The sequence below is a fragment of the Desmodus rotundus genome, chromosome 3, assembly GCF_022682495.2.
Source record: "Desmodus rotundus isolate HL8 chromosome 3, HLdesRot8A.1, whole genome shotgun sequence".
Lineage (NCBI taxonomy): Eukaryota > Metazoa > Chordata > Mammalia > Chiroptera > Phyllostomidae > Desmodus > Desmodus rotundus.
The window spans coordinates 32,101,995-32,129,378 of record NC_071389.1 but is presented as its reverse complement, the minus strand read 5'-3'; the positions used below and the strand labels follow the sequence as shown (position 1 = coordinate 32,129,378).

At 35.0% G+C, this 27,384-nt stretch overlaps 1 protein-coding gene across 6 annotated transcripts in view; it reads left to right on the top strand.

Moving 5' to 3' along the window:
* The window catches only part of SPATA6 (spermatogenesis associated 6), a 97,712-nt gene that overhangs the window by 56,665 nt on the left and 13,663 nt on the right, over nucleotides 1-27,384 (top strand). For 2 of the 6 annotated variants that reach the window (XM_053919913.1, XM_045204172.2), the window contains 4 exons: nucleotides 5,365-5,405; nucleotides 14,215-14,402; nucleotides 18,251-18,350; nucleotides 26,948-27,039. In XM_053919913.1, coding sequence (XP_053775888.1) covers nucleotides 5,365-5,405; nucleotides 14,215-14,402; nucleotides 18,251-18,350; nucleotides 26,948-27,039 — 421 coding nt within the window. The remainder of the gene's footprint in view (nucleotides 1-5,364; nucleotides 5,406-14,214; nucleotides 14,403-18,250; nucleotides 18,351-26,947; nucleotides 27,040-27,384) is intronic. The other 4 variants (XM_045204175.2, XM_024571069.3, XM_045204173.2 and 1 more) reach the window with 4 other exon arrangements.

Here is a 27,384-nt window from a genome sequence, read left to right as displayed (position 1 = left end):
ATGAATTTAACTGTTTTCAACTAAGAAAAGTGACAGAGACGTAGAGGGTTCGATTGGTTGGAGAGCTACAGAGTAGCCGTGTTCAGTCTAGGACACACGTCTTCCAGCCCCAAGTTCCCTCTTTTCCCTCTCCTGCTACTTGCTCCACGTTCATCCAGCTGTATTGTATTTAGATAAATTTTTCAAGCACTTCCGTGGTATGTAGTTCTAACTGTAATTTGTGCAGTCTTTTTGAACAAACTCAGTATGTCTTGCACCCCAATTATGTTCGGAAGCTTTACCCAGTCATTTTGAAATGGAAATCAAGGGCGTCATCCCAGCCTCTGTTACTTGCTTAGAATTTAGGAGAGATGTCAGACTCTGTCTCCCCTTGGAGGAAACTTGTCTTATTCTCATTTGAAGATTCTTTTATGAGTTTCATTTCTACGTAAGATTGTAATCTGTTATGAGCTTCTACTAATTCCTGTGTTTGGTGGTTATTATTTGTAAAGTAAAGTATAGGGTGGGGCAAAACTAGGTTTACAATTGTGAGTACATGAAATAGAGTTTATTCTTATATTATTATTTATTAATTATTATATTATTTTCCATAAAACAATTCTAAACCTACTTTTCTCCCACCTAGTAAATTGGAAATAATACTCAAATCCTAATATGTCATACCTTGAGTAGATAGAAATATATGGTAAAATTTATTGTTTTCTGAATAAAGTAGCATGTAGTCATCATGTAAATATTTATTAGCAAAATATCTCATTTTTTCAGCTTTTATTTAAATGTGTCCCTCCTCCCTTTAGCAATAGACAGCTTAGTTTCTTTATTTGTTTTTTTACTAAACATTTTACTAGTTTTATTAAGGTAAAATTTATCTACCGTAAAGTTTACCTGTTTGAAGTGTACAATTAAAAGATTTTTTTGAAGATTTTATTTATTTAATTTTAGACAGAGAGGAAGGGTGGGAGAAAGAGAGGGAGAGAAACTTCAATGTGTGGTTGCCTCTCTCATAACCCCCTACTGGGGGGTTTTCAGGCATGTGCCCTGATTGGGAATCAAACCAGTGATCCTTTGGTTTGCAGGCCAGTGCTTATTACACTGAGTCACATTAGCCAGGGCCAATTAAATGATTTTTTAATAAATTTGCACAATCCATTTTTAGACATTTCCCTTATTCAGAAGAGTTTCTGTATACCCATTTGCAGTAAACCTGCATTCCCACCTAAGCACCTGGACTGGTTCCACTTTTTGGCTATTAGGAATAGTGCTCCTGTGAACATTTGCACTGAAGTCTTTGCAGAGACATATGTTTCATTTTCTGTGGGACAGACACCTAGGAATGGAATTGCTGGTTCACATGGTAAATTTATGTTTACATTTTAAGCAATCGCCAACAGTTTTCCAGTGTGGCTGCTCCGTAATACACTCCCAGCAGCAGTGTATGAGGTTTCTAGTTCCTTCACATCCTTGTCAACACTGTTACTGCCATTTTTATTACTATTCTAATGGGTATGCAGCCCTATCTCACTGCAATTTTAATTTGCATTTGACTAGTGGCGTTGGGTGTTTTTATATGCTTATTAGTCATTTATATGTCTTTTTTGATGATCATCACTCTTGTAGTAATTGGTAAGTAGGGAACTTTCTGTTTCCTGAACTTCAGACCAGAAAAAAATGAGGAGGAAAGTCTGAGACTCCTGTTACTGAGACTTTGACAATCATAGATGTAAATGATAAAAATATTAGAGGTCAGAATAACTAGTTTCAACCAAGTGAGTACATCACAAGGCATCAGGAGATAGAAAACACTTTGTTATGTGCCTTTACTTTTTAGAAGGTTGGATCCCTGAGAGATATTAAGCCCTAGTTTTATTTTACAAAGCTGGGCGTATGTCTCAGCTTTGTTGCTGGTTATAGGGACTGAAATATGGCAAATGCACTGGCCCTACTCCCCATGGGATTCACAGGTGAACAGAGGCTGGCCAGCCTTAGAATGTTACACGGCATTGGGATAACAGTAGGGTAAGTGCTGGTAATGGACACCAGGGCCCTGCTCCTTGAAGGTTCAAATAGGTATGTACATTCAGCTTTAGGTGTTTTGCAGTAGTAGTAGCTCTATATACCAGAATGGGATGTAATTCCTTGAAGTTATGAAAAAGGAAGACAATAGTACCCTTCTTACTAGGGTACTGTGGAGGTTGCCAAGATCAGGATTGACTTGTGGGGAACACATAGCAGTAAAAATTATTAGTATGGGGCTCAAGAATTACTTTGATAGAAACAATGAATTGATACAGAGCTACTGAATTTTAGATTAAAACTTTAAGTCCTTCTTGCTTAAAGTCAGGATTGATCCTTTAGGACTGAGTCATATCTAAACCTGTTAGGTGAGAGCCAGATATGAAGAGAGGAAGGATGTAGAGACTCTTAATTTATTAAATTAAGATGGATTTTAAGTTCTACATTAGATAGTTGCTGAGGAAATGGTTTAATGACTGGTTGCCACTTTTTGGTTTTGGCCTGTACTGTTAGTCACTACTTCATATTTGATTGATTATATATCATATACCATTTGCTTAAAAAATCCATGATATGATGTCATTTTTGAGACAAAGTCATTTTTATTCTGTGTACTTTTGTTTTATTGCAAGGAAATCTATTCTCGTATTAGTGGAAGTAGCACTGAACTAATCAAAAACCTCAGTTCCATTACTTGCTAGCTGTGTAGGAAGTCAGACTCCTTAAATGTAGAGTAGAACAACAGTCCTATGTATTGTATTAGTCTGCTCAGGCTGCCATAACAAAATTCCATACCTGGGGGCTTAAAAAACGGACATTTATTTTATCACAGTTCTGGAGGCTGGAAAGTCCCAGTTCAAGGTCCTAGCAAGGTAGGTTTCATTCTGAGATCTCTTTGGGCTCACAGGCAGCGGCCATCTCACTGTAAGCTCACATAACCTCTTCTTCATGTGTGAATGGAGAAAAATTGAGAGAGAGACGGAGGGATAGAGGGAGAGAGATTGAACATGAATGTGTGTGTGAGAGCAAGCTCTTGATATCTAGTTTTCTAGAGTCATTTTTTTCATCATGAGAGCCCTATTCTCATGACCTCGTCTAGCCCTAATTACCTCCCAAAGGTCCTATCTCAAATACCATCACTTTGGGGATTAGGGCTTCAACATTTGAATTTCAAGAGGAAAAAATATTTAGTCCTTCATACCTATTTCATGGAGTTATTGGAGAATCACATAATCACTAACATTTCTTGAATGTGTTTTCTGCTAGTTGCTATTCTAAGTACTTATATTTCATCGGTTAATTACTCATAGTAACTCCAAGAATTTTAGATACTGTTATTTATTCTAAAGAAACCTGAGGTTTAAAGAAGTAAATTTAATAGTATCACACACACACACTCAATCTGAATTAGTTCTTTCATACTTTTCTCAAATGTGACCCATCTCAACTCTTTCTTCCTTCAGGAAGTTTTTCTGACTTCCTTCAACCTTGAGGGATTGGTCCTGACATGACTTTTTCATAGTATTAATTGTCTGCATCATTCTGACTTAGTCTCTTCTCTTATGCTGCCGTTACTCAGTTTTGTACAGCTTAACCAGTGTAATTTGTAAGCACTTCAGAGCCACATGCCATGAGTCTTATCTCCTTTGTCTCCTGCATTTAGAATATAGTAGTAATTATTGGTAAGGGTGATTAAATGTGAACATTGAAAAACCTCACATCAAAGTAACAGATTAATTTGTAAAAATGAGAGAAAATTATAAATCTGTCTGAATTAGGGTAAGTTTATAAATGGTTTGTGGAGTGCAGTACACATACAAGTATTTTAATATACTGATGTTTTTAATATTAGAATAGTGGCCAGAAGTAATAGGTACCACATCCAGAAATTATTACTTTAATTTTCAAATAGCTTGTTTGAAGAATTAGGCTCGGTGTCCTTGTTATTCTTTTATTTATTCTGCTCTTCGTGGCCATGCTGTGCACTCGACTTTACAGAGAGGAGTTGGGCTGCGATTTATTTTATAATTTTGAAAAGCACTTGAAGTAAGTTGAATCTTTCTGAATTCAATGGTGAAACTTTCCTTGTGTGAAAGACATTAACGTTTCAGCAATTCTTTATCATGGTTCAGTGCACTTGGAAAACAAACAACATTTTGTGCCATTAATGAAAGCTAATTAATTGACTGAATACAGACTGTCCTAGGTCTCTATTTATACAGCCATTTTTTTTTCTGGACGTTTAGAGAAGTTTCGAAGGTAAAATATAGAATACGTTTGACCAGAATGTATGATGAGTAAGGGAGTAGAATTGCGAATTATGGCTCTAATTTGTGTGACTATCCATGTAACAGAGATTATAATACTTAACAAGTAGATTCTTGAAAGTTACTTAAATAATGAGTAAAACCCAAAATCCGCATCTATAATGTAGTGGTCTTTATCTTAGGGAGAGATTTAGAATAGTTTTCTAATCCACTTTGTTACAGATACTGTGCTTGGGACTTTGATAAGCTATATAATTTAATCATCACTATGACTCTCTGAAGTAAAGTAAGCATTGCCTTCATACTTTTAAAAAGAGGAATGAAACAGATTAATTATATAATTTGACCAAAGTAATATATTTGATAAGTGGTGGAATTAGAAATTGAACCCTGGCTTGTTTGACTTAGAATTCGATAGTAATGATGTTGATGATGGTGTTAGTAATAAGAGTTAACATTTATTTTATTACCTTGCATGTACTGTCTAATGTAATCTTTAAAACAGATAATGAACGAGGCACATCAGCCAGAGGAGAATATGGGCTTAGAGAGCTTGATTTGGCCGAAGTTGTACAGAAAGTGCGGGGGGCCGGACTGCAGTGTGGGTCTAGTCACAGGGTCTGTACGCGGAAGGGTGCTGCCGCCTCTGAAACTGGTCCTGTTTTCATTATACAGACTGACTCCAGCATTGTCTCCAAGAACATCTGACAATTCTATTAAATCTATATATTCAAATTACATGTCATCATAAACTGACCTATCTGTTTTATCCATATCAATGTCATAACCATTTATGTGGACAGATGGGTTAATCAACTAAAAATTATTCTGGTCTATATTCAGGTATTTTCTACTCTAATGAAATAAGTATTTATGAAATCATTTACTTACTGAAGAACTAATACAGGTTTTAATTTGTTGCTTACCATCTTTGCTTATGTAACATTCAAGGGTTTTAAGATATTTCTGAAATCTGCTACAGCATTAAAATCATAGAAACAAAGTGATTTTAGCAGCAAAAAGCAAACATGAAATCAATTTTTATATGAAATATTTATGGTTTCTTTTGTATATCCTTTTTCAGATCATTCTCATCTTGGCAGCTACCGACCCAAGGATTATAAGGTATGTGGTATAAATTATAGAGTAATAATTATCCTTGCTTTCAGATCAAACATAAGTTGGAGATTATCATAGTAAAAAAATATACCAGCAATAATTGTCATATCACAAATATCATTGTTTTGGCTACATTGTCAAGTGTTGGAATAGATTTCTCATTCCATGTCTTCCTACAAGTATTTTGTGGCTTCCGATTGTTCAGTTGGTTTAGTTACTTTTTAAATGTGTTTGTGTGGATATATGTGTGAGGGAGAGACGGTGAAATTGGTTGTCACTTTTAGTAGCACCTTGCGCAGTACTATCTGTAGACTTCAGGCATTCACAGGGCATCCTCATAATAAAGTTTGTGATACAAAGTTTGGGATTAATGGACACAAAGGTTGGAGTCCTAATGCAAGTCTGGATAAATAAACAGTTATTTGATAAGGAAAGGATTTGGCTAGTTGACTGATCTGTTGTCCTGAGAAAGGGGCTGTTTGTCCAGATTGAATGTTTTTTGCTTCAAGAAGGGAGCTGATTGATAATCGAGCCGACTGTTGTTCACGTAAATGTTTTACGGGAAGGTCCCGATGCAAATAATGAAGTTATTTACTGGTTTGTAACGTTTTTCCTTGGGAAAGGATTTCCTATAATTCATGGTAAAGACAAGATGAGGTAGGTGGACCTCGGTTCCTTGTCGATGTTAAGCCGTATGAATGCAGTGGGTCTCAGTTGTCCAGGTTCACTGAAGCTGTTCGTGTTTTCCCATTCATGTTGCACATTGTTAGATTTACTCCCAGAAACCTCATAGCTCTGTTTCCTATTGCAAATAGTATTTTATTTAAAATTACATTTCTTGTGTTTTACTGATGTATGGGTTTGAAATTGATTTGCATGTAACATTCTTGTCATAGATACTGATATTTTAATACAGGAAACCGTATCATCTACAAATAATGAATTTTCATACTGTCTTTCAAATTATTTCTTTGTCTTGACTTACTAGGATCTTCAATACAGTGTTAAATAAAAGTGGTGGCAGTAGACGTGACACAGACACTTATTGCTTATTGGCTCTTTATGTCCTGTCATGTTTTCAAGCCTCTTGCAGGTATGTGGGGGCCTAGTTCTAGCCAATAGGCTGTTAAAGTGGAAGTTATGTGGATCGCTTCCAGGATGGAGCACAGAAGAACTGCTTTGAATTCTTTCCTGTTACGGTGACAATGAGACCTTGTGTCCTAGATGGCACAGCTGTAAGTTTTTCAGCGTGTCCCTTGGGCAGTTTTGTGAGGTGCGAATTCCTCTTGCTAACCTGTATTACCATAAAGCACAGGGAACAGTGAACCTTTATTAAGCCCTGATTTTCCAACTTAATTTGCTAGTGCAGTGGAGCCTAATATGCTGCAGCCTAGACTAATGAAGTGTGTGTTCTTGTCTCAGTCCTGTCTTTGACAGGGTCATGTCCGGGGCTTCACACCTAGGAATGATTTTTGCAGTAGATTTTGGTTAAATATTCTCTAGCAAGTTAAGGGTGTTCCCTTTAAAATTCCTGTTTGCAAAGAATATCTGTTTTTAAATTATGAGTGGATATTGAATATTATCAAATGCTTTTTTTTGGTATCTTTTGAGTTGACAATGATTTTTTTTTGTAGTTAATTGAATAGACTTTCTAATGGTACCCCATTCTTGTATTCCTTGGATAAACCCAAATTGGTCATGTTATATTTTTAACATTATTACATTTAATTTTTAATATTTTATATATGATTTCTACCCATATATGCCACTAGTGAGGATAGTTTGTGAATTCTTCTACTTTCCTTGAAGGGTTTGGTAGAACTATTATGATCACATCATAAAATTAGGTGAGGAATATTTTTTTCTTTCTTGGGAGTCAGTTTGTCCCTTAACTCTGTATTTCTTGTTGTTAGTAAGTTGGGTTGTGAGCCCACCTTCTGCGGTACTTTCCATATAGGCATCCAGTGAGGCCCGAGCTATGAGAATTTCTCACTTGTTTCTGTCATTGTCCTCTCCTGTGTCACTGGCCCGGGACCCTCACCACTTACAAGCTTTTTAGCTTTGCTTCAGTTTTCTTCCCTGTAAAGTGTAGGTCACAGGTGGCAACCACAGGGCCTGTGGGCTGAATCCGGCCCTCCACCTTGTTTTATCCAGCCCAGCATCTTGTTTCTACCCGGCAGCACTGCTGAGCTCTTGCTTAACTGTTAAGGAGTAGTTACATTTATACAGTCCTAAAATTACATTCTGCCCTATGAAGGCAACTGCGAGGCTGATGTGGCCCCCGGTGAAAATGAGTTTGACACCCCTGGTGTAGATAATAAAAAATACCTCATAATATTGTTGTGTAGGTTAAAGCTGTTTATATAAGTGCATAAGAACAGTGGTCTAAGAAGGGAGGGTTTCCCACACCTCAGTCCAAGGATTGATGTATTTAGGAATTACTTGTTTTTATTGCATTACTTTGGAATTCTATAAATTCTTCTCCTGTATAAAGAAAGTACATCTTCTTTAGAGCAAACCAGGTAGTTTAGCATATGAATTTTTAAATTGTATAAGATAGGAATCAATCACTAACTTACAGTAGGATTCACTAAGGACTGTTTCTGGCAAATTTGAGAAACTGGTCCAAGTTACCAGACTTGTTTTTCTTCCCTTTGAATCAGAGCCATACTTTCTTCTTACCATCCTGGAAGCAGTGGCTCTACTGTGCTTCTTTCTTCCAGTCCTTATTCTCAACGGCTTCCCACTATTTCCATTATAATTATTTGTATTTATTTGTTAAATTTTATGGCCCATTACAAAGGAGAAATTTTAGAGCATGTACTAACAGGCAGTAAGTACAATTTCAACATACATTTGTTGTGTAAGTAAATTGCCATTATACTTAGTAATTAATTCTTTCTTTCAATAACTTGACCTTGAAGTTCCTGTAAGTATAAAAATTATATGGCCATTGATATGATTTAACTTATTAACTTACTATATAAGTAACTTTTCAGGAATCTTGTAAGTGTGGTAGAACCAAACCATTAAAAAAAAATTATTTTACTGTTGTTCAAGTACAGTTCTCTGCATTCACCCCCCACCACTCCCCCCCACCACAGTCATTCCCACATTCCTCCCCAGATTCCACACCCCCGCCCTTGGTTGTGTCCATGTGTCCTTTATAGTTGTTCCTAAAAACCCTTCCTCCCATCCCCCCATTATGCCCCCCACCTCCCCTCTGGTTGCTGTCACATTGTTCTTAATTTCAATGTATCTGGTTATGTTTTCCTTGCTTATTTATTGTAGATTAGGTTCTACTTAAAGGTGAGATCATATGGTTTTTGTCCCTCACTGCCTGGCTTATTTCATTTAGCATAATGCTCTCCAGTTCCATCTATGCTGTCTTAAAGGGTAGGAGCTCCTTCTTTCATTCTGCTGCATAGTATTCCATTGTGTAAATGTACCATAGTTTTTTGATGTACTCATTTACTGGTGGGCACTTAGGTTGCTTCCAGCACTTGGCTATTATAAATTGTGCTGCTATGAACATTGGGGTGCATAAGTTCCTTTGGATTGGTGTTTCAGGGTTCTTAGGATATAATCCCAGCAGTGGAATTCCCAGGTCAAAAGGCAGTTCTATTTTTAGTTTTCTGAGGAAATTCCATACTGTTTTCCACAGTGGCTGCACCAGTCTGAATTCCCACCAACAACGTACTAGGGTTCCCTTTTCTCCACAACCTCAACGGCACTTAATGTTTATTGATTTGTTCATGATGGCCATTCTGACTTGTGTGAGATGGTACCTCATTATGGTTTTAATTTGCATCTCTCTGATGGCTAGTGATGCTGAGCATCCTTTCATATGTCTCTGGGCCCTCTGTATGTCCTCCTTGGAGAAGTGTCTGTTCAAGTCTTTTGCCCATTTTTTTATTGAGTTGTTTGTCTTCCTGAAATGGAGTTGTATGAGTTCTTCATATATTTTGGAGATCAAACCCTTTTCTGAGGTATCATTGGCAAATATGTTTTCCCACATAATTGGTTCTCTTTTCAATTTATTGCTGTTTGCTTTAGCCATACAGAAGCCTTTTAATTTGATGTGGTCCCATTTGTTTATTCTTTCCTTTATGTCCCTTGCTCAAGGGGACATATCGGTGAAAATATTGCTGTGTGGAATGTCTGAGATTTTCCTGCCTGTGTTTTCCTCTAGGACTTTTATGGTGTCACAGCCTATTTTTATGCACCTTTTATGTCTTTTATGCACCTTGAATTTATTTTTCTGTATGGTGTAAGTCGGTGATCAAGTTTCATTTTTTTGCACATAGCTGTCCAGATCTTCCAACACCATTTGTTGAAGAGGCTATTTTTATGCTTCTTCCCCCTTTGTCAAATATTAATTGACCATAGAGACTTGGGTTTATTTCTGAGGTCTTTATTCTGTTCCATTGGTCTATGTGTCTGTTCTTATGCCAGTACCAGGCTGTTTTGATTATAGTGGCCTTGTAATACAGTTTGATATCAGGTATTGTGATCTCTCCTACTTTCTTCTTCTTTCTTAAAATTGCTGCAGCTATTCAGGGTCATTTATGGTCCCATATAAATTTTTGAAATGTTTGTTCTATATCTGTGAAATATGTCATTGGTACTTTAATAGGGATTGTGTTGAATCTATGAATTGCTTTGTGTAGTATACCCATTTTGATGATATTAATTCTTACAGTCCATGAGCATGATACATGCTTCCATTTGTTTGTGTCTTCCTTAATTTCTCTCTTCAGTGTTGTATAGTTTTCTGAGTGCAGATATTTTACATTCTTGGTTATGTTTATTCCTAGGTATTTTATTTTTCTTGTTGCTATATCAAATGGGATTTTTTTCCTGATTTCTGTTTCTGATATTTCATGTTGGTGTACAAAAATGCCTTTGATTTCTGAATATTGACTTTGTATCCTGCTGTTTTACCAAATTCATTTACTAGATCGAGTAGTTTCTTGATGGAGTCTATAGGATTTTCCATGTACACTATCATGTCCTCTGAAAACAATGACAGTTTTACTTCCTCCTTTCCAATTTGGATGCCTTTTATTTCTTTTTCTTGTCTGATTGCTGTGGCTAGGACTTCCAATACTATGTTGAATAGGAGTGGTGAAAGCAGGCATCCTTGTCTTGTTCCTGATCTTAGTGGAAAAATCTAAGTTTTTGTCCATTGAGTGTGATGTTGGCTGTAGGTCTCTCATATATGGCCTTATATGTGGAGGAATGCTCCCTCTATTCCCATTTTGCTGAGTGTTTTTATCATAAATGGGTGCTGTACCTTATCAAATGCTTGTTCTGCATCTTCTGATATGATCATGTGATTTTTGTCTTTGCTTTTGTTTATGTGATGTATTGTTTATTGATTTGCGAATATTGTACCATCCTTGCATCCCTGGGATGAATCCACTTGATAATGGTGTATTATCTTTTTTAATATATTGCTGGATGTGGTTTGCCAATATTTTGTTGAGGATTTTAGCACCTATGTTCATCAGCGATATTGGCCTGAAGTTTTCTTTCTTCATTTTGTCTTTATCTGGTTTTGGGATTAGGATCCCAAGCTAGGATGATTCTAGCTTCATAAAAGGAGTTTGGGAGTCTTCCATCTTCTTGGATTTTCTGGAATAGTCTGTGAAGGATAGGGGTTAGCTCTTCCATAAATACTTTGTAGAATTCTCCTGTGAAACCATCTGGTCCAGGGCTTTTGTGTGTCAGGAGTTTTTTGATTACTGCTTCAGTTTCATCAGCTGTTATTCATCTGTTCAGCCTTACTGCTTCTTCTTCATTCAGTTTTGGAAGATAATATTGTTCTAGAAATTTGTCCATTTCACCCAGGTTTTCAAATTTCTTGGCATGTAGTTCTTTGTAGTAGTTTCTTACAATCCTTTGTAATTCTGTGGTGTCTGTTGTAATCTCCCCTTGCATTTCTGATTGTATTTATTTGGGTCCTCTCTCTTTTTCTTGATGAGTCTGCTTAAAGGCTTTTCAATTTTGTTTATCTTTTCAAAGAACCAGCTCCTGGATTTATTGATCCTTAGAATTGTTGTGATTTTAGTCTCTATGTCATTTAATTCTGCTCTGATCTTGGTTATTTCCTTCCTTCTACTTGCTCTGGGCTGTCTTTGCTGTTGTTCCTCGAGTTCCTGTAGGTGTAGGGTTAGGCTGTTTCTTTGAAATGTTTCCATCTTTTTTAGGTAGGCCTGTATTGCTATGAACTTCCCTCTCAGGACTGCTTTCGCTGTGCCCCATAAGTTTTGGATTGTTGTGAGTTCATTTTTGTTTGTTTCCAGAAACTTTTTGATTTCTTCCTTAATCTCATTCTTAACCCATTCATTATTTAATAGCATGCTATTCAATCTCCATTAGTTTGAGTGTTTTTGAGTTTTTTCCTTGAGGTTGGTTTCTAGTTTCAGTCCCTTGTGGTCAGAGAAAATGCTTGATATGATTTTAATTTTCTTGAATTTGTTGAGGCTTGTTTTGTGTCCTATCATGTCATCTATCTTTGAAAATGTTCCATGTGCATTTGAAAAGAATGTATATTTTGCTTCTTTGGGATGAAAGGCTTTATATATAAAAGTTAAGTCCATTTGATCTAGGGCATTGTTCAATGCCACAGTATCTTTGTTGATATTTTGTTTGGAAGATCTGTCCACTTTTGACAGCAGGGTGTTAAAATCCCCTACTATAATTGTGTTGCTGTCAATGTCTTTCTTGAAGTCCTCCAAGAGTTTCTTTATGTATTTGGGTGCTCCTATGTTGGGTGCATATATATTTACAATGTTTATGTTTTCTTGATGGATTCTTGCCTTGAGTGTTATGAAGTGACCTTCTGGGTCTCTTTTTATGGCCCTTTTTTTGAAGTCCATTTTGTCTGATATGAGTATTACTACCCTGGCTTTTTTTCCTGACCATTTGCTTGGAATATTTGTTTCCAGCCCTTCATTTTCAGTCTGTGTAGGTCTTTTGTTCTGAGGTGAGTCTCTTGTAGGCAGCATATGTGTGGGTCATGCTTTCTTATCCATTCAGCTCTTCTATGTCTTTTGATTGCGGCATTTAATCCATTCACATTTAAGATTATTATTGGTAGGTACTTACTCATTGCCAGTTTACTCCCTTTGTACCTATGTTCCTCTCTCTCGGTCTTTTTCTTTCTTTTCTTACAGCAGACCCTTTAGCATCTCTTGCGGAGCTGGTTTGGAGGAGGGGTATTCTTTGAGGCTTCTTTTGTCTGGGAATCTTCTTATTTCCCCTGTAGTTTTTAGAACCAAGCCATTTTATATCACAGATTTGAAAAGTATGTCCTTTACATAGTCACATTACATTTATGGAACTGCAATCAATTTAGCATATGAAATTTTCATTTCTACCTGTCATAGTTTCATATTGGTTTAAAACATTAGATTTTTTCTTGATGTTTTCAATATTTTCAATGTTGTAATTGTTACATTTCTGAGGTTGTAGAATAGGCATTTAAAGAACTATTTCCATAAATGTAAAAAAAAATCATTTTATACTGACATATGAAGATTGCTGTTAACAGAGAATATAAATATTATTGTCTTTTATAAGCCAAGCCCACTACTTTGTGTTTTCACTAATTTCATTTCATTTATATTTGTGGCAAACTTACAAGATTATTTCCCCAGTTTATAGATAATGAAACTAAAGATTAGATAGAGTAAATGACTCGCTCAGAGTCACATAACTAGGAGGGATTAGAACCCACGTCTTTGGACTCTATACATTGTTCTTCAGGAGTCATCCAAGGAACGGAACTCTTCTGAGTTCCATTGAGAGATTTGGTTCCAAGAGCCAAAGAGATTATATTTCATTTGATTTTGGAAGTGCATAAGTAACCTGTGGAAAACTCACAAGAGCTGTGGAAACATTTTTTAAGCTAAGGCTTAAGGGTGAAAGTTTGAAGTGGATTCTTATCAAAGATTTACCCCCTCTTTATACCTCCCAGTCTTCCATTTAAATATAAAACTTTCCAAAACAAATATTTACTCTTAATTCTCTGGAAAGAATTCATCTCAGCAATGTTCCCATCACACAATTATTTATTGCATGTGTATTTAGTTTTAATTTCATTCCTCAGTGTTTTATCATTATTTTTTTTTCCATGTCTCCCATTCTGGATTGTAACATCTTTGAGGTCCCCTGTTATATTTATCTGTAATTGCTATCTCCTACCTTGTTCAGTACTTTATACAGCACATAGAAGATGCTTAATAAATGTTGAATAGTATTGAGAAATAGCATGTAAGGCTCTCATTTACAATATGCCCTTCTTCATCTCTATCATATTCTCTCATATTACTTTCCTGTGGAGAAAGCCAAGTAATTATAGTCATTATTTATCTGTCCTTGTGCCTTTTCCACATTCAGATGCCTTTTCTCCCTCTTTCTCTACTTACAGTTTTAATTACCATCTCTCCTCCTCCATGAGACCTTGACCATTCAGCTCAGGAGTCTTTGGGCTTCCTCCTGCCGTTACTGTCATTAGGGTGTATCTGACACTTAGCGTATTTCATTCTCAGTTGTCTTTTGTTTGTGCCCTGACTCATCTGGATTGTGAATTTAAATTCCGGTATCTCTCTAGATGTGGAAATTTTAGACATGTGGAATGAACGGATGCATTTAATGTTTACTCTTACAGTAATAATGATTACTACATTTTGAAATTTACTTTCAAAAACAGCTTGGCATTATTTATGTTTTTAACTTTTATGAAGGACAAGTGTGTTTGTACAGTGTTACTCTATATATTGTATGTATACATATATAATTTTTAAAGCAGGTTATCAGGACAGCCCATGGGAGAGACTTCGATGACTCTTTGGAAAGGTGTGATGAGTATTGGAGCCCGAGGTCACGGAGCAAGCCCCAGCAGTCAGCAAGGACCTTACATGTCCATTCGGCACCCTCAGCAACGCTGAAGCATTCTCCAAGCCCTGTGTTAAATCGAGCTTCTCTCAGGGAAAGGTAATGCTCAGTCCATATTTCTGGGCTACGTTTTTGAATAATAATCACTAGAAAAGAGAAGACAGCAATAATATACGTGAAGTGATTGTTCGTAAATGTGTAATTTCATTTTCAGGGGCCTAAAGTGTTTTTGTTTAGAAATATTGTATATTATGATAATGTTAGGTAGTCCTCCTCAACCCAGTTCTCTTGAAGTGAGTTTATTCTTAGTGAGTTTATTCATTAGGGTGACTTTAACACTAATTAAGTACTTTAGTTCATAAAAGAGAAAAATAGAGTATGTGACAGTTTGTTTTTAGTAGATTCATAGATACTTAATATTATAGGTGTGGCTTATGTATAAAAATAACATAGGTTATATTTTCCTTTTGGTGATAATGATGATAATATATGCTGTTGGTATAAGGTACCTAGTTTCCTCAAATAACCTCCTTTCAACTCCCTCAGAGAATTTAAATCATGTCAAGATTCTAGCTCTCCCTCTAAAAATGCTTTTGCAACCTAAGTTAGCCACTAGTAATAACTTGAATGTGAAAGAAGTAATTTAATTTCTCTTCATCTGTTTTGTTTTATTTTTGTTATTGTTGCTGTTGAATCCAAACTGGAAATTCCTTGCTTCTCTCACATGGTAACATAGAAAACAATAGTTGTCATAAATTAAAAAACAAAAACACCCAACCTTTAGTATTTAAAAATTTTTATAGAAATTTGAATACCAAACAGATATAATACCATCCACAACATGGAAATAAAATCTATCTTTACGACAGGTTTAAAAAGCTAAAGTAATACACTACATTTCTCCAGCATGTTAGGGCCTTTAGACATCATTTGAACAAGTTTAAATGAACTGGAGAGGGTCTGTCAAAAGTTCATATTAAAGCTGATGTGTCAGTGTGGAGGGTGTATCAAAACATCCTGTTCTGAACAAATAGGTGTGTCTGTTTTCTCGTGAGCCTGATGAGCATTCAAAAGGGACACACGGAGGCAGGCTAGAGACCCTGACGCTGAGATGGGGATTTCGATCATGTTGCTTCTAGTCCACTCTAATCATGCCTGTCAGGATCCTTGAGTTCAGAGAGATGGATAGGTGGACTGAGAGACACGTGGGTAGGTAGATAACCTCTAACCTATAGGCTTTGAAAGTTCAAGAGCAGCTCTGGAAGAGAGGTTTTTCTGCTGTAGTCTGGTAACTTGGATCTCAGTATCAAGGGATTTTCTTTGAATCCCATATCTGCTCAGATATTTAGACATATAGTTGGTGTTATTCTCTTTTTACCTACTTTTAGAATTAAGGGCTTGTGATTTGTTGATTAGGTTCTTTACTGTGTCTGTAGTTTAAGATATTTTTTTGCCTGTATCTCCTTGTATATGTTTTTATAAACATTTTTTTTATTTTTCTACTTTTTCATACTTTACAAAACTCTCCAATTGTTTACCATTATGGTACAATATCAATTTTAGCCTTTTATTACTTTATCCTTGTATATGATTTTGACCCAGCTTTTGAAGCCTATCATTTCAAGGTTGATAAATCCTTCATTGAGGCTGTATTCAATTTTTTTTCCATTGAGGATAGCTAGAGCCAGTTGTCTCTTTTTTCATATTTCAGTGCAAGGGATGGTGCAGAGTAGATAGGGTCATTTACACATTTATTTTGATGATGGTATATGTGGATAAATTCTTTGCTACAAGAAAATGAGTGATTCTAATATTAAACATTACCTATTTTATCTATGACTTGAGGAAGGTTAAGGTACTGCTAAAATAAGAGACTATGATGGGAGTTTAGTTTTGAATTTATCCAGAACAATAAAATTTGGGGTATACTTTCTAAGGTAGATAAAATTTTTTACTTTCATTGAGGTGAAACACCTTTATTTTGAGGATATTTTCTTAAAAAGATTATAGATTTAGTCCATAAAAGAAAATAAAATACCTTTATGAAATATTACTAGGAACAAAATAATTTTCTTCTTTAGCACACTCAGTACCACATCTTTAAATCTTATAAGATATCTCTGATAGGACTTTTTAGGTCACTCAGCAGTATGTTTATAGGGTGTTTATACAATCCATTGGAATAATAAGCAATTTAAACTGATGTAAATGTAGATTGTATGTCCCAGAAAAAAAAGAGGGGGTATGACAAAACATGCAGCTACAGGAATTTATCTGGGTAAGTATTCATTAAAATTAATTAACTTTTCTCTAAGATTGCTGTAAAATGCTGACTCCTCAATCATGTGTATGTATTAAACAGGCTTCTAAAAACTTTATCACTGATTCTAAGCAAATGAATTTTTTATTGATAGTGAAAGCTCTTTTTGCTTTAAGCCCATTTCAAAAATACCTTCAATAGAGTTAGCACACCATAAAATGGTTTCAATTTTGGTGTGTTATCGTTCAGAAGCAGTTTTCTCCTAGAAGTATAAATATTAATAATATGACTTATAGTTTGTATTAGGCTATAGAGTTATTGCTAAAATAAGACTAAGGAATACTAGCCAATCTAATTAAAAAAGAACTGATATTCTTTTAAATCATGCTTAAGGTTTTTATTTTTGTAAATGGAATTAAAGATCATTGGGCAATCATTTCTTGTACCACAGCACAGACTAGTGGAGCCTCTCATGGTCTCATTAAAGATACCACGGTAACCTGTGGGAGCTACATATGGATCTCATGTTCAAGATGTGTTTCATCTGTAGCAAAGTCTGCCGGTGTATTTTCAGAGACGCAATTACACCTTCTCTCATAAATGCAGGAGATTATAGTTAATCATCCATTGTTGACTATATTCCTTAAAACAGATAATGTAATTCATTTGTCCTGCTTAATAGTCTGTACTTTGAGTAAACATACAAAATTGTAACTTTTTAAAACAGTGAGTAAAAAAGACAAATTTTAAGTGACCTAATTAGTGTTTTAGTACTCATTCCTTTATAAAGGAATTATCAATAGCATTTCATATAGATGCATTATAATCAGATCTAGAAATTTTCATTGTTACTTATATAGCTTAATTATACTAATGCCAGTTTTGAGTTTGGGAGGGGCATAAGAAAGAGGAATGTTTGATTTATTTATTCTTCAACATCTTTAAGTCCAATACTCAGACTCTAAAAAAAGGCATATTTTTTTTCTATTCTTCAATATTTACTTTTTCAAGTGGTATTGGGAAGGGGTCATTCAATTTTTATGTTTCCTGTGTTATTTCTTGTTTATTTGTTTATTGAGGTGTAATTGACACACAAAATTATATTACTTTCAGATGTACAACGAAATGATTCAGTATTTACATTGTTCCTCTGTATTCTGAAGGAATAAGAACATGATTGGATTATAAGTAATATTTTAATCTATTATAAATGTTTTGTGTCATTTCATAAAATGAGTTATATTCTTCTTTATGCAGAAAGGAATTTCTTCCACATAGTTTGGATATGATTCAATTACTGGAAAATAAGAACTAATTTTAAAGGCATTCTACATGGAATTATTATTCTAAAATGAAAATATGTTTATATAGAGATAAAGCTCTGAAGAATTATGAATATAAATTATTAAAGTGGTCAGATATATGGATATGTTCTTTCAAATTCATGTCAGAGTTTATTATGAAGACTATATATTGAACATAGTGTGAGTAACTAGTACTACAGCTAAGAATTAGTACCTGATGTTGTATTTGCCTTTCATCCTTGGTCGAAAGAAGAGAAATGTTCTGATCTTTATGTATTATCACATAGGGATAAGGAAAAAATGACTTTCTGTGCCTGACATTTGGAAAGATATCTTTTTCTCTCCCTCTGGCTACAAGTTACCTTTGTTTTTTATGCCTACAGATTCCATTCTGATTGGTGTTCACCTTCAAACTGCGATGAGATCCATGACCGGGTAAAAAATGTCTTGAAAACACATCAGGCTCATCAAAGACATTTATATGTTAGTTTCTAAAATTTTCTCTTGAAGGCTTTTTATAACTCGGCATGAAAACCACTCAAGATGCTTAAAACTTGTAATATTTAATCATTGGGAAGGAAAAGATACTGCTTCTGTATCTAACTTCCTGCTTGACCCGAGTCATTATGCAAAATGTTTGATGTGATCCTCTGAACTGTAAACATAAGTTAGTGATTGTTACCTCATGAAGAGCCAGGAAATAGTGACTTTATGATAATTTTTTTCACAGCCTTTGAAATATGGGAAATCTTGGTTTTTGGTCCAGTACAAAGCAAGTCCATGTCTTATAAATAGATTTGATTCTGAATGGTAGCATGAGGGAGGAGTGAGGAAATATATATTTTGAAAAAACCTCCCAGCTGATTTTTATGTTAATTAAATGTTTAAAAAAGGAAAAGAGCTGGTCAGGTCTACCAGGTTGAATATTCGAGAACATCAGTATGAGAATGTTTTCTGAGATGAAACAGAAAGTGTATACGTGAACGACAGCTGAGAGATAATTACTGTGCGTTCTTTTGTGCTTGGTTCCTTGTTTCATTTATTAGCTTTAAAAACAATTATTTATCACGAGTGTCATGTTGGGCCCAAAGCTAAGTCCTGGGGACATAACTGGGTTCTGTGACATTGGCATCAGTGTGTACCATTTTAAGTTTCTACATGCATAGTGTTTTTTAATTAAACTTGTTTGCAAAGTATAACATACATTTAGAATATGTAACATACATTTCATTTTCCATAAGTAACAGCTCCATGAAATACAATAATACCACCTTATGTAAACTGTCTACCAGATCGAGAAACAAAACATTTTCAGCTCTGCGTTAAGTCCCTCCTTTTTTCTCATAGCTGCGGCCACTCCAGGGGTAAACATTATTTGGACTTCTAATAGTGTGTTTTGTAAGTAAGCATTGTGTGTTTTGATCTTTATGTAGATGACATCCTGCAAAAAAAGTGTGTGCTCCTTTTTTTCCCAACCTACTTCACTTCGTTTTTGCAAGTCAGACATTTTTGCAATGCAGACATTTTGTTGTGTTTAGCAATAAATAGTTCTTCACTCTTGCTGCTGTATGGTATTTCATCATATGAAAATACTGTCATGGATTCCCTTATTCCTCTCATGATGTACATTTGGGTTGTTTCTTGTTTGGGCTGTTATAGAGCTGCTGTTAGTGGTTTATGCATTGTATTTGGGTTTATAGTTACCCATGGGATTGTTCAGTCATAGTGAACGTGTCCGTTCAGTTTTGTAGATGCTGCCAAAGATTTTTCCTAGTGACTCTAACAGTTCACTAGGAACCATTTGTACTGCCACTACTAGTTTGGGTGAGTTCTGCTTGTGCCCCTTCCTCACAACTATCTGATCGGTTGTGCGTGCGTCCTTGTGTGTGTTTTCATTTGGCATTTTCATAAGTAATTAGTGTTTTATCACATAATAGTTTTAATTTGCTGTTTTCTGATGACTAGTGAATGTGTTCATTGACCATTTGGATACCCTCTTTTGTGAGCACTTGTTCAAGTCATCCACTCATTTTTGTACTAATTGCCTCCCTTTCTTTTTGTGGCTCGTTAGACTTCCGTATAGATTCTTGGTAGGAGTTTGTAGTTGGGTATATGTTTCGCAGTTTTCTTTTTTCCTGTGCGTTGCATTTTCATTCTCTCAATGGTATCTTTTAGTGAAAAGTTGTTCTCAATTCTAGTAAGTCCAATGTATCATTTTTCTTTTTTATTAGCATTTTTAGAATTTTTGTCTATAAGACATTGTCCTTTATTTTTTTCTAAAGACTTACTGTTTTCTTTCACAAATATGTGATTTGGTTGGAGTTATTTTTTTCTGTGTAGTTGTAAGTAGGTTTCAAGATTCAAGAAATGTTCAAGTCTCATGATAGTGGATGTATCTCTTTCTTTCTAATTCTATTAATTTTTATTTTATATATTTTGAAGCTGTCTCGGTTTTGGATACAGGTTTCAGACTGTGATGTGAACCTTTGATTGTGCAATGTTCCTCTTTATCGCTAGTATTGTTCTTTGTTTCACAGTGTTTTTTTCTGATGCTAGCATAGTTACGGCGATGTTTTTTGGCTAACATATGCAAGGTGTGTATTCTTTCCATCCTTTGCTGTTTATCATTGTAGTTAAAGTGCGTATCTCATAATAAACACATGAGATTTTTTGCAAAAATGAAAATTCAGAATTTTTATGTCAATTGATAGGGCTTTCATTTGGATTAATATGCATTTTTTGCATTCATTTTCCTTTTTAATAACTTGTTATTTATTTTTTTATTATTTTGTCATTGGTTGCCCTAAAGATTTCAACATGTTTAGCTGATGTATTATTTCCTTGTTGGCCTCCCCAATCACACTGGGGCCAAAAAATGTTCGACTCTTTGTGATCCACATTCTTTATGTATGTCTATTTTTGTTATGCCTTTTTAATTCTACATATATTAAACAGACAAATTTTGTTTCTATAATAATGTTTATTCATTTTAACCTCATATTTACCCTTTCTATTATTCTTTATTCTTTCTGGCAATTTCATGTTCCCATCTGGATTCTGGAATTATTTTCCTTCTGCTTGAAGAATTCCCTGTGATATTTATTTTCATGTCATTTTCCTGGCTGTGAGTTCTGCTTTGGTTTGTTTGAAAATACCTTGGTTTAATTTTATGTAATATGGTTTAATGGGGTATAAAGTTCTAGGTTGGTAATTACCTTCTTGGGTATGTCAAAGAAGCCATTCCATTGTCTTCTGGCTTCATTTGTATCTGTTGAAAATCAGCTATTATTTCTTTGAAATATTGTGGGGGTTTTCCCACCCTCTGTGTTTAGCAGTCTTACTATTATGTAACTAGATGTGGTTTTCTTGGACTAAGTCTATGTTAAGTTTTTAGAGTTTCTCAAACATGAAGGTTATCGTTTATCAGGTTCGGAAAAGCAGTAGCCATTCTTTCTTTAAACATTGCTTCTGCCCCACTATCTCTTTACTCTCCCTCTGGAGCTTCCCACTACACTTCCATAATACCTTTAGGCTGTATCTCATATGTACCTTACACTTACTTTGATTTTTTTTTCTCAAGTTTGGATATTTTCTTTTGAAATGTCCTCTAAATTGCTAATCTTGTCTTCTGCTTTGTTGACATTGCTGTTAAAGCTATCTGAAACATTTTGAGAGATATAATTTAAAAAGATATAAACTACCAGAACTAACTCAAGAAGGAATAATTTTAGTGATTGTATATATATTACAGAAATTGAATTTGAAGTTAAGAATTTCCATAAAAGAACATACTAGGCCCAAATGGCTTCTCTCATGAATTCCACAAAACCTTTAAGGAAAATATAGTAATGAGTCTTATGTATTCCTGAAAATTAAAGGATAACTTCCCAAGTTATTTTATGAGGTCAACATTTACTCTGATGTGAAAACCAGACAACCACATTAACAAAAATAAAAATATAGACTCGCCTAAATCCTTCATGAACATATATGCAAAAGTCCTCAACAGCAATATTATTACCAAATCAAATCTAGCAGTTTATAAAAATGAAAATATGTCATAATCAAGTGGACTCATTCCAGAAATGTAAAGTAAACTCATCCCTTTAACAGGTTAAATAAGAAAAAAATGTATTTTTTTTCCAAATTATCCAAAAAATCTAACTCCATTCATAATAGTCCTAGTAAGGTTGATATAGAAGAGAATTTTCTCAGCCTAATAAAGAGCATCCTTTAAAAACCTTCAGCTAACATTGTACTTACGAAAGATTGAATGCTTTCCCCAAAGTTTAGCAAGAAGGCAAGGGTGTCCCCTCTCACGATTCCTTTAACATCATACCAGGAGTCTCAGATGATGCAGGGAGGTAAGAAAAAGAAATAAAAGGCATGCAGGTTGGAAAGGGAGAAGAAGCAAAACTGTATTTGCAGAAGATACGATTTTCTTTTTAGAAAATGCTAAAGGATCTACAGAAGAGTTCCTAAAACTAATAGTGAGTTTAGCGAGGCCACAGTATACAAAGAAAGTCATTTCCCCCATATGCCAGCAATGAACAACTGAAATTTTAAATTAGAAAATCCATACCACGTGTAATAATAGCACCAGAAACTGAAGTGCTTAGGTACAAGTCTAACAAAATATGTTTAGGATCTGCCTTTTATGAACTACAAAATACTGTTGCGAAACTCAAAAGAGGTAGACTGAATGGAAAGGTCGAACACTGTATTCACAGGTAGGAGGATTCAATGTGAAGGTGCCAGTTTTCTCCATTTTCATCTTGTTTCCACGCAGACATAAAAACCACATTAAGCTTCTTAAATAGATACTGATGAGCCGATTCTAATAAGTGTATGGAATGGCGAGATAATTTGAAAAAAGAACAACAAAGCTGCAGGACCCACTATGTAACTTGAGCACTGACTGTGAAACACGGCAGTGAGGACAGCGTGAGACCGACTAAAATAGGACGCGCGTGTCCAGAGAATAAAGTCGATGCCCCATAAATACGAGTATACCTACAAAAGTAGCGTCACCTGCTTTTTCAAACAAGTGCCGAGTCCATGAAATGTAAACTGCAGTTTTTGCCTTTACAGCACATGGTTCTGGATTTTTTTTTAAAAAGTCCTTGACAGACCATTCAACATAGATCATGGACCTAAAACATAGTAGAAAATCTGTTTAGTTTGTATTTGGAAATAACTTTTAAGATATGACACCAAACACATGACGCATGACAGAAAAAATATTGATAGATTGCACTTCATTAATATTAAAAACTTTTGCTCTGTGAAATACACTATTAAAAGAAGAGAAAGACAAGCCTCAGTCTGGATGAAATATTTGTGAATCACATATATGAGTAAGGACTTGTATCCAGAATTTAAAAAACAAAAAATAAAAAATCCAAAATTCAAACTCAATAATAAGACAAAAACTATCCAATTAAAATGGTGAAACATCTGAACAGACCTTTCACCAAGTAAACATACAAAATGATGTTCAGTAGTCATTACGGAAATGCAAATTAAAACGATGATGTGGTACTACCACATACCTTTTAGAATTGTTAAACAGAAACAAAAGTCTCCCAAAATCTGTAGTAGCAGTTGCTGTCGAGGATGCAGAGCAATGGAAATTCTCATTCAATGCTGGAGGGAATGCCCAGTGGTCGAGCCTTTGGAGACAGTTTGGCAGTTTTGTGTGGGGCAAAATATACACGTCAGATGGCCCAGCAATCCCACTCTTAGGTACTTACACAAGTGAATTGAAAACATGTTCACAAAAAAGCCTATATATACACAGATGTTTATGGAGACTTTATTGGTAATCACCCCAAACTGGAATCTTAAGAGAACATTCAAGATTCCAGGTAATGGGAATGCGAGCCCCATCTTCCTGTAATAGTTTCATTTTATTAATGACTTTTACTGAAAGAAAAATAGTTTCTTCTGGACTATATTATTTCAGAATACCTTCATAAAAAATTAACTAAACAGATATTAGCTGAGAGAGTTGGAGCCTAATTTTTTAATTTATTGATTATTTTATGCACTTATTTATGCATTCATTGGTTGTTTCTTATATATGCCTTGACTGGGGATTGAACCCACAACCTTGGCATACTAGGACGGTGCTCTAACCAACTGAGCTACCCGGCCAGGGCTAAGCCTAATTTTCATATAGGAGAATGATCTAATGGCTTGGGCTAGAGGTTTTGATTTCATAGTTCAGTTTATTTGCCTTCTAAGAAGCTGTATAATGTATTTCACGTTAGAGCTGGACTTAAATTCCAGCTCTGCCACTTAATAATTTGTATCTTTGAGCAAGTTATTTAATTATTCAATTTATTTATTAATATTTCTGAGTTTCAGAACCTTTGATAAGGTTAGTGAAGGATTAAATGATATTTGTATAAAAAGTACCCAGATACCTTGAGGGCACTCAGCAAGTGTTGGAGCTGTCCATCTTGTTCTGCGTTCACACGTGGGCAAATGGGAATGTCGGTGAGGAGTAAGAGGTGAGTCACTTCTCTGTGCCCAGGAATGGATTTTCTAGCACTGACAAGAATGATGCATCTCTGCAAATGTTTGCTTGATCCATAGTCAGTAACTTACAATAAGATGTGATGTTTGTTGCCTTTTTGCTTTTACGTATCCTGACCTTTAAAAAAAAAGATTACATAAGGACTTTTATAAGAGATGTGTGTGTGTGTTGATTATATATATATATATAAAATGTCACAAAATAGAGCCTTCGCCTTTGATGGGAATAGCTATGAAGGTCTTCTAGTCCTTATTGTTCTTAGGGCAGAATTCCCCTCCATGAAATCCTTGACCTAAACGGGTATCAGTGCTCCTCACAAATAGTTTTAGTGACTGTGATCTTACTCCCTCTAAGACAGCCATTCTGTGTTCAGAATGCTTTATTGATTAGGAAGTTTTCCTTACTTTGTCCTCTACTGTGTCTCCTAATAATACTACCCTTTGGTCCACCCCGTCTGTAGAGCTTCAAAAATCAACCTCTCCTTGTTCCGTGTGTGCATGAAGGTACATGTCTTAGTCATCTTTCTCTCCCCAGGGTCTGGAAGAGTAACTACCCAGCTGAAAACATGGGTTTTGTACAATGAATAATTTAGGCTCAGAGTTTTTAAAAAGTACTTTTGTATGTTTTTTCATAATTGAACTTTTAAAATTTAGTCAACATTTTTTTACAATATCAAAAATTAACTTTCCAATTGCATTGACAAAACTAAACAAGGAATATTGATTTATGTTTATGATTCATGTAATCACTTATATAATTTAGAAATGAATAACTTTTTCCAGGGATAAAATTTTTATACTTAGTATTATTTACTTGTTTCATTTAGTTCTTCTTGCAAATAATCTATTTCTTATTTGAAAGCATTACATTTTTTTTTAATTTCTTACACTTTTTTGTAGTGTATTTGTGTTCATTACAGCCAATTACATTTTCTGGGATATTAATAGATGCTTCATTTTATTGATTTATCAAACTGGACAAAAATAAGTAACATCTAGCTACATGCTATTTAAGAAAAAAGATTTATAACCTAATAACAATGAAAGGTTGAAAATAAAAGGACGAATGTATACCATCCAAGCACTAACTAAAAGAAAGGCATTGTAGCTCTATTAATAGTGAACCAAAAAAAGTTAGGGGGGAAGCATTAATATAACTAAATGGAGTTACTTCATAGTGATAAAAGGTTTCAATTCACCTAGAAGCTTTAATAATTCTACATATATATTTACATTTTTGATGTGGATCCCGGCCCATGGGATCCGTGTGTCATGGCTGCAATGGACAAATTCACATGGACTACTGAGTCCTGTGGGGTAAAAGGGACAGCACGGCCATTCTCTCAAGGGGAGAGCGCCCCACCCTTGCCTTGACAGGCTTTTATTGCTTTTCTGGGCACATTACATTGAGGATGGTCCTCATTTACTATGCACAGGTTTGCTTTAGGTGGTTACCTTTTACAGAAAACAGAGAGGATGTTGCTAATTACATGGAAAAGGAAAGATATTTGCAAATGTGAAGGGAAAAGTGGTTGAACTGGTTACCTCCTTGGAAGGTTTAGCATAGGTTTTAGGAAGTTACTATAAAGATATGCAGTAAACATTTGCTGCCTCAATTCAGGGTGGGGGAGTTTTAGCAAAAGCAAGCCTCATAGAGGCCTAGGTACAATGCAGGCCTGATTCCCCACAGGAGAACCTATCTGTGGGCGTGCGTCCTGTGTGCCAGACACCGCTCCCCACTGGCTTTTCTGAGTGGGAGCTGGCTCCATGCCATGCAGAATGGTCTCCTATACATTTTCTGTTATTTCTTAACTTGCTTTACTATTTACTGCTTACATTTTTTAACTGAATGCTCTCTTCCCAATTTCATGCTATCAGCAAATTTTAAAAATTATTTTCCTCATAATTGGTTTTCAGCTGACTTTTTACATAAAGTGAATTCATTATTAACACTATTCTTTATAGTAGTCATTTTGTGCTTACCAGTTCCTTTTGTTACCAGATTTCTTTATTTCTATTCCAGTTTGACTAAGGAATAAGGGTATTGGCCAGTAGGTGAGAAAGATATTTGATACTAAATTATATAAAGTACCATATATTAAAACCATAACTTCTGTGAATGATACAGTTTACAAAGCTATTGCTTTAGGATCCTATTTCTTATGCTCTTTTGAAAATAAATGTCTATTAGAAGAACAATCTGCCCATAGAAGGAGGAGTGGCCATGCATTTTGATTCCACATAACAATGTGTAAGATACTATTATACATCTTATTGTGTATCTTAATACACAGTATCCATTCCTATTCATTCGCTGATTCCAGAAACGTCTACTGGGTGTCCAGTCTTTGATAAGCAAAACCGTATTAGTCTTATTGAACAGAATAATAAACTTTGACCTACCCTTTTGTTTCTTTCCTAAGACATGCAAACACTTAGTTCAATTTCTTGTAGTAGGGGAGGAGGAGAGCATTTCCCAATGAGATGTGGAGTGTCATTAGAATTATCAAATGAACTAATAATAATCTTTACTTTTTCAGGATGAGAGAGACCCAGAGAAAGAAGATGAGCTAGAACTGAAAAGAGGTCTTTTATGCAGAGACTGTGCCTATGACAGTGACCCTGAGTATAGGTATGAGGTTGCTGAATTCTGTGCAGTGTGGAGATCTTCCTCATAATTGATATACGAATAACCTGCTTGTCAGTGTGTTGGATTCACGGGAAATTTAGACTGAAATTAGCAATTATTAATTAATTATATTTTATATATTTAAAATATTTAACTAAAATTAAATTAAAATATATGTAAAATCCTATTAAAGTATTTTAATATTTGCATTAATGAAGCTTTTCAATGAAAACAAATACAGTCAATTAATGGTGATGCTTTCATCCTACTTAAGATTTTTAGTCTCTCTGACTTCCCTGCAAATCCACATATCCAGGGCTTATTTCAGGCTATGTTATATATCCATGC